General features: G+C 36.8%; 1 protein-coding gene across 2 annotated transcripts in view; it reads left to right on the top strand.

Moving 5' to 3' along the window:
- Positions 1–7378: 7378 nt before the first annotated feature.
- The window catches only part of cd99 (CD99 molecule), a 28760-nt gene continuing 27581 nt past the window's right edge, over positions 7379–8557 (top strand). Inside the window, exon 1 of one of the 2 annotated variants that reach the window (XM_051943449.1) lies at positions 7379–7641. In XM_051943449.1, the coding sequence (XP_051799409.1) occupies positions 7578–7641 (64 nt within the window). In that variant the 5' untranslated portion in view covers positions 7379–7577. The remainder of the gene's footprint in view (positions 7642–8557) is intronic. The other variant, XM_051943448.1, reaches the window with a different exon arrangement.

Here is an 8557-nt window from a genome sequence, read left to right as displayed (position 1 = left end):
TATTTTCGATCTCATTTGGATCATTTTGTGCATTTCAGAATGTTGTTAGGGGAAAAAAAGTTGTATAAATCAGACAGTAAATGATATATGAACAACGCTCTCTATCAGCCTGAGTATTGAATAGAATCAATTTGGACAGCTTTGTGAATGTAAGTGAAGATTTCTGGATCATTTTGGTCATTTTGAGACCAAAAGTGGCCAAAATGTGACAAAAATTAGGCAAAAATGACAAAAATGAAATCCAAAAATGACCAAAACCAGGCACAAAAATTAGCAACAAAATGACGAAAATGAGACACAAAATGTACAAAATGAAAAAAACAATCTTAAACTGGTGCAAAATAACTAAAATGAGAGATAAAATGAGCAAAACAGAGCAAAAAAAGATGAAAAATGAGACAGAAATGGCCAGTGAGTCACAGAATGGACAAACTGACATGAAATGACTAATATGAGCAACATGAACAATTTTAAACAAAAACAACCTCACAGACACATGAAATGAATCATAAAATGACTAAAATGGTACAAAAAACAACATAAAGAGATGTAACATTACCTGAATTAGACACATAAATGACCAAAACTTGATGCAAAATAAACAAAATTATGACAAAAAAACATGAAAAGATGCAACATGTTTAAAAACGGACCAAAAGATGTAAACTGATCAAAATTAAACACATTCTGACACAAAATGAGCAAAATTAGCCTCAAAATGACCAAACTGTTTCAGAAATCTTCTCTTACATTCACCAAGCTGTCCACATTTATTCTATTCAATACTCAGGCTTCTACAGAGAGGTTTGTTCATAGATCATTTACAGTCTGATTTAAACCATTTTTATCTTAAAAACGTACTGAAATGCACAAAATGACCAAAATTTCTATTAAGAACAACCCTACAGACATAAACTGACCAAATTTAGAGACGCAACCATCAAAATGAGCCACAAACTGAACAATTTGAAACAAAAACAACTTTAAAGACAATCAGAATAAGCAAAATAAACCACACAATGACCAAGATGGTACAAAAACAACAAAAAGAGACAAAAAAAATGACCTGAATTAGATAAAAACATGACCAAAATTAGCCTCAAAATGACCAGATTGATCCAGAAATCTTTACTAACATTCATCACGGTCCAGATTTATTCTATTCAACATTCTGAAGGTTTTACAGAGGTTTGTTCATAGATCATTTACAGTCTGATTTATACAACTTTTTTTTCTAAAGACATGCTGTGTTCTGCCCTCACTATGCGTAAGCCACTTTTGCAGAGCTAGTCCTTTGTAATCGTAATAATATTACAGGGAATAACTGTCTGAATAGCAGCCTAGTAAGTTATTTCATTTAGGTGAAATCTCGCGGGGGAGAAGCACACGGGGCAACAGCTTAAGATGAAAAATAAAAACATTGTTCAAACAGGTCAGACCTCGGCATTATTTCATGGAGGTACTTCATGTTGATCATGTTTTACATTGTAAAGTAGCCTAAATATTAAGTGATTGTTTGACTGTGCAGTTGTTTTATCCACACATAGCCTAAATATCTGCTTCCATATCATGTCCTGTTAAATAATTAAGACTATTTAAACTAACATAGACTTCTGCTCAGCCAACAGAAAGAAAGCAGATGCCTGTAAAACAGTGGTATAAAACATGCATATATATATATATATATATATATATATATACAGTGCCTTGTGAAAGTATTCGGCCCCCTTGAACTTTTCAACCTTTCGCCACATTTCAGGCTTCAAACATAAAGATATAAAATTTTAATTTTTTTGTCAAGAATCAACAACAATTGAGACACAATCGTGAAGTGGAATGAAATTTTTTGGATATTTTATACTTTTTTAACAAATAAAAACCTGAAAAGTGGGGTGTGCAATATTATTGGGCCCCTTTACTTTCAGTGCAGCAAACTCACTCCAGAAGTTCAGTGAGGATCTCTGAATGATCCAATGTTGTCCTAAATGACTGATGATGATAAATAGAATCCACCTGTGTGTAATCAAGTCTCCGTATAAATGCACCTGCTCTGTGATAGTCTCAGGGTTCTGTTTAAAGTGCAGAGAGCATCATGAAGACCAAGGAACACACCAGGCAGGTCCCAGATACTGTTGTGGAGAAGTTTAAAGCCGGATTTGGATACAAAAAGATTTCCCAAGCTTTAAACATCTCAAGGAGCACTGTGCAAGCAATCATATTGAAATGGAAGGAGTATCAGACCACTGCAAATCTACCAAGACCCGGCCGTCCCTCTAAACTTTCACCTCCAACAAGGAGAAGACTGATCAGAGATGCAGCCAAGAGGCCCATGATCACTCTGGATGAACTGCAGAGATCTACAGCTGAGGTGGGAGAGTCTGTCCATAGGACAACAATCAGTCGCACACTGCACAAATCTGGCCTTTATGGAAGAGTGGCAAGAAGAAAGCCATTTCTCAAAGATATCCATAAAAAGTCTGGTTTGAAGTTTGCCACAAGCCACCTGGGAGACACACCAAACATGTGGAAGAAGGTGCTCTGGTCAGATGAAACCAAAATCCAACTTTTTGGCCACAATGCAAAATGATATGTTTGGTGTAAAAGCAACACAGCTCATCACCCTGAACACACCATCCCCACTGTCAAACATGGTGGTGGCAGCCTCATGGTTTGGGCCTGCTTTTCTTCAGCAGGGACAGGGAAGATGGTTAAAATTGATGGGAAGATGAATGGAGCCAAATACAGGAGCATTCTGGAAGAAAACCTGTTGGAGTCTGCAAAAGACCTGAGACTGGGATGGAGATTTATCTTCCAACAGGACGATGATCCAAAACATAAAACCAAATCCACAATGGAATGGTTCACAAATAAACGTATCCAGGTGTTAGAATGGCCAAGTCAAAGTCCAGACCTGAATCCAATCCAGAATCTGTGGGAAGAGCTGAAGACTGCTGTTCACAAACGCTCTCCATCCAACCTTACTGAGCTCCAGCTGTTTTGCAAGGAAGAATGGGCAAGAATTTCAGTCTCTCGATGTGCAAAACTGATAGAGACATACCCCAAGCGACTTGCAGCTGTAATTGCAGCAAAAGGTGGTGCTACAAAGTATTAATGCAAGGGGGCTGAATAATATTGCACGCCCCACTTTTCAGGTTTTTATTTGTTAAAAAAGTTTAAAATATCCAATAAATTTCGTTCCACTTTACAATTGTGTCCCACTTGTTGTTGATTCTTGACAAAAAATTAAAATTTTACATCTTTATGTTTGAAGCCTGAAATGTGGCAAAAGGTTGAAAAGTTCAAGGGGGCCGAATACTTTCACAAGGCACTGTATATACATATTTTAACAAAATACTGACTAATGAACACATATTTCTATATAAAACAATAGATAGAAGTTATATATCAGAGAAAATGAATATATATAAATCATAGATGGAGTATCAACATCATTCACATATATATAGGCTATAATAGATAAAAGTTATATATCAGAGAAAATCACACTACATACATAAATCATGTATGGAGTATCAATATCATCAATATATCAGAAAACTGACTAATGTGTTCATTAGTCAGTATTTTGTTTATATATGTATATATAGCTTAATAATATATTGTCTCTTCAAATTATTAAAATAATTGACTTTACTGCCATTATCTGCTTCTCTAACATATATTAGTGTGTGTGTGTGTGTGTGTTTCCAGTGTTTGCAAAATACCTGTCTGTAGTCGAGCCTAATATCAGAATATTCTATTACCTATTATTATTATTATCTATTATTTCCGCTGTGAATATTAAAATACGCCGAGCCATTTGTCCTGTATCATAGCTACATGTATGACGTTTGCAGCAAAAAATAAAAATAAAAAACTTAATATTTAGAGTTATTTAATATTCAGAGTTAAGATGGATTAAATGCGCTGTCAAACAGCGCTGAGTGGAGCGGATGATCGGACCAAGATGGCAGCCGTATTTCTCGCTGCGCAGCACCCCGAGCGGCGTCTACTCTTTATTATGTCTATGGTTAAGATACTTTGATTGAGACCTTAGACTTATTGTTTGTATACATCCATGCCTGGATTCGTTAGCCTGCAGCCAAAATGCATTGTGGGTAATGTAGGCACCAGGTTCATGAAAAGAAAAGACAACATCTCTGTTTGTTGTGCATTGATTTTGGTTGAGCTTTGTTTTTATCTGTGCATTAGAAAGCTGATAGTAATAAAGAAGTGCAATGCTAAATAATAAAATTACATTTACACATGTGGACAAAATTGTTGGTACCCCTCAGTTAAAGAAGGAAAAACCCACAATTCTCACTGAAATCACTTGAAACTCACAAAAGTAACAATAAATAAAAATTTATTGAAAATTAAATAATCAAAAACAGCCATTACTTTTGAATTGTTGATTAACATAATTATTTAAAAAAACAAACTAATGAAACAGGCCTGGACAAAAATGATGGTACCTCTATAAAAGATTAAAAACTATTTGACCAGAGTGACATGATTAACTCAGGTGTGTCATTTAATTGACATCACAGGTGTTTCCAAACTCATCATCAGTCAGTCTGCCTATTTAAAGGGAGACAAGTAGTCACCCTGCTGTTTGGTGAAAAGGTGTGTACCACACTGAACATGGACAACAGAAAGCGAAGGAGAGAATTGTCCCAGGACATCTGAAAAAAAATTATAGACAAACATCTTAAAGGTAAAGGCTATAAGACCATCTCTAAACAGCTTGAAGTTCCTGTGACAACAGTGGCTCATATTATTCAGAAGTTCAAGACCCACGGGACAGTAGCCAACCTCCCTGGACGTGGCCGCAAGAGGAAAATTGATGACAAATTGAAGAGACGGATCGTTGGAATTGTATCCAAAGAGCCCAGAGCAACCTCCAAAGAAATTAAAGGTGAACTCCAAGGCCAAGGTACATCAGTGTCAGATCGCACCATTCGTCGTTGTTTGAGCCAAAGTGGACTTCATGGGAGACGACCAAGGAGGACACCACTGCTGAAAAAAACTCATAAAAAAGCGAGACTGGAATTTGCAAAAATGCATGTTGACAAGCCACAAAGCTTCTGGGAGAATGTCCTTTGGACAGATGAGACCAAACTGGAGCTTTTTGGTAAGGCACATCAACTCTATGTTCATAGACTCAAAAACCAAGCATACGAAGAAAAGAACACTGTCCCTACGGTGAAACATGGAGGAGGCTCAGTAATGTTTTGGGGCTGCTTTGCTGCATCTGGCACAGGGTGTCTTGAAAGTGTGCAAGGTACGATGAAATCTGAAGACTATCAAGGCATTCTGGAGAGAAATGTGCTGCCTAGTGTCAGAAAGCTTGGTCTCAGTCGCAGGTCATGGGTCTTCCAACAGGACAACCATCCAAAACACACAGCCAAAAACACCCAAGAATGGCTGAGAGAAAAGCGTTGGACTATTCTAAAGTGGCCTTCTATGAGCCCAGATCTGAATCCCATTGAACATATGTGGAAGGAGCTGAAACATGCCATTTGGAGAAGACACCCATCAAACCTGAGACAACTGGAGCTGTTTGCTCATGAGGAGTGGGCCAAAATACCTGTTGACAGCTGCAGAACGCTCATTGACAAATACAGAAATCGTTTAATTGCAGTGATTGCCTCAAAAGGTTGTGCAACAAAATATTAAGTTATGGGTACCATCATTTTTGTCCAGCCCTATTTCATTAGTTTTTTTTTTTTTAAATAATTATGTTAATCAACAATTCAAAAGTGATGGCTGATTTTGATTATTTAATTTTCAATAAATTTTGATTTATTGTTACTTTTGTGAGTTTCAAGTGATTTCAGTGAGAATTGTGGGTTTTTCCTTCTTTAACTGAGGGGTACCAACAATTTTGTCCACGTGTGTACATCCATTTATGCTGAAAAAAAGATGATATGTGTTCATTTTTTTATTTTTTTGCAGTGGCAGCCTGAAGTTTAGAGAAGTGGAAGCTCCTCGCTGCAGTCCTCAAACCAGCTGGATAAAATTGTGAAGATTACATATAAGTATAAACCATAAATTAAGAATAGTAAGACACTAAATAACCTTTGACTAAAAAGACAGCGAGCAGACAATTTTCATGCCTGATATTTAGAAATAAATAAATTCAAAAGTTTAACATGATACTGTGCAGTTAGTTAGAGATATTGGTCATCAACCTTTAATCTTGTTTTTTTTTTAAGAAGGCGAGATTAACTTAAAAATTGCCCACTCCATTGTTGTAACTTCAGTTGGTTATGGGACACTGCAAAAATCCTGGAAAATGATTTATTGAAAAGAGTGGGAACCTTGTTATTATTTTTTCTTTATTTATTTTTTTGTTCAAATGTCATTATTTTTTCATTTTAGCATTACTTTTTTATTTGTTCACCATCGTTTATTTATTTTGTCTATTTGAATATTGTAAATATTAAAGATTGACAGTATAATATCTCTGTGTGTATAGCTATTTCTTTATTACCTATCTACTTAATATAAGTTTTATATGAATTCAATGGATTTAATTATTCTTATGTAAGCAGTAAAACAAGTACATGTCTGACGTTTATAACAAACCAAGCTGTTGTAAAATCAGTTGAAAATTGAGCAATCTACAGTGATTTTAAAATCCATGCTCCATTGACTTTAATGTTATGAGTGATCGAGCAGCCCTGTCCCAAGATGGCCGCCATGTGGCGACGTTGCTCTCCATAGGCTGACAGCGCTCATGAGCCATCGAGTGTTTGTATATATCTATGGGATACACTTCCTATCGGGGGTAAGTACCTTGGCAAAACACCGGTAAGACCCCCCCAAAAAATGCTCCATTGATTTCCATTGAAGGTCTTCTCAGCGTTGCTCCAAATCTCACTTTACTTTTACTCTATTTAAGGATCTCTTTCTTCTTAGCTGCCATAGATGGATCATACCATATACTTTCTCAATTACATTAATAATGAAGGTATCCTGGTCAAATCGGCGTCACCCTTTCGGGCCATTTCAATCTAATTGTGCCGTAAATAAACGTTTTTACTGAGCTGCAGCACATACAGTCTTCACAGTCCAGCTATGCCGCTTGCTGTTATGTCCGTGTGGGAAAAACGTGAAAGCAAGTAATAAAACGCATTAACTTACTATCAAACACATGCCGAAAGTAATAATGAACGTAGTTAAAATGTATACCGGTTTAAGTGAAGCTATATATGATTGGTGCTGTAGTTGATAAGGACGAAAACGTTAAATTTTACAATTTATAAACGGAGTTCGGCTTCTCTTGAAGTGGGCGAAAAAGAAGCTTGAGCATCCATGCACATAACTGTAACTAAACAGGCTAAAGGGTTAATTCAACATTTAGTTATACAAGCCGGTAACGCCCTCTGGGGCGCTGCCACACCCAGTCTGTCCTTCATAGGCAAAGCTGACTCATAATAAACTGAAACAGGACACCAGACGAGCTTTCTCGGTCCGGAGACAAACTGTCCGCAAATACCGGCCGTCTCACGCTATCAGGCTCGGAATAAAACTACCTAAAAGCCGCTAAGAAAAACTCCATTACAGCCAACATGAAGCTCTGTTTCAGGATTGTTTTCCTCCTTCTTCTTGTTGCTGGGACGTTAGCACAAGACTGTAAGTGTATTGTTTGAGTCTCTATTACAATTGTATTCTTGTATGTTTGCATGTCAAAGTGACTGGTGAAGTTTTTCTGCAAGCTGGCTGGAGCTATTATCTTAATTATTAACCTGGTTTAAGTGTTAAAGTGTGTTTTTTTCTGCACCGTTCTCCACAAAAACAGTTGAATTACCTCATAATAGTTTCCATCATGAGGACAGTGTGTGCCTCAGCTCATTTCACTGCTGCTGTTCTCTGGTGTTGGCAGACTTTGCTGTGAAAGGAGTTGACAGAACTTGAACTGATTTATGCTAAAGCTAACCTCCTTATAAAGTAAACATTTTGACTTCTGCAAACCCAGTCTCTGCACTGAACCAGAATTTGTTGTCCAAGTCTTCACCTGGATTGGTTTTATTCAGCCAAAATTAAACTCCACTGCATATACAAACAGCTTTGAATTAATTATTACACTGATTTCTTTACAAAGTCTAAAGAGTCCTCCCACATTGATTTAAATGTTTTGGGGTTACATAATAACAGCAGGCTTACAATATTTCAGTATGTGCAAAAAATGATGTCTCTACTGAAACTGTAAAAATTTCCACTGGATGGCTGAAAACATTTTGTGAGTCACTATCAATGGATCATCCAAACTACATAATCGCTCAACAATGAGCAAAAGAAGACACTTGGGAAACACGAAGACGGCCATCTTGGCGCTTAACAAAGAGGGATGCAACAAGAGAATCATCGCTTTCCATCTTAGAATAAGCATCCATTACAGAGGAAACGTTGTTTGGCTCCACCAAGAACAAAGGAAAAGGCAAAAAACAGTTGTCACACCGGGCTAATAATCATTTGCAAAGCTGTGTTTTTTTCCGTTTACATCAAATAGAATGTGATTTTACATTTTGGTTTGTAGTTATACTCCACG

This window comes from Acanthochromis polyacanthus, chromosome 22 (assembly GCF_021347895.1).
Source record: "Acanthochromis polyacanthus isolate Apoly-LR-REF ecotype Palm Island chromosome 22, KAUST_Apoly_ChrSc, whole genome shotgun sequence".
Taxonomy (NCBI): Eukaryota; Metazoa; Chordata; class Actinopteri; family Pomacentridae; genus Acanthochromis; species Acanthochromis polyacanthus.
Note: the sequence above shows the minus strand (reverse complement) of the source record. Positions and strands in the feature narration are given on the sequence as shown.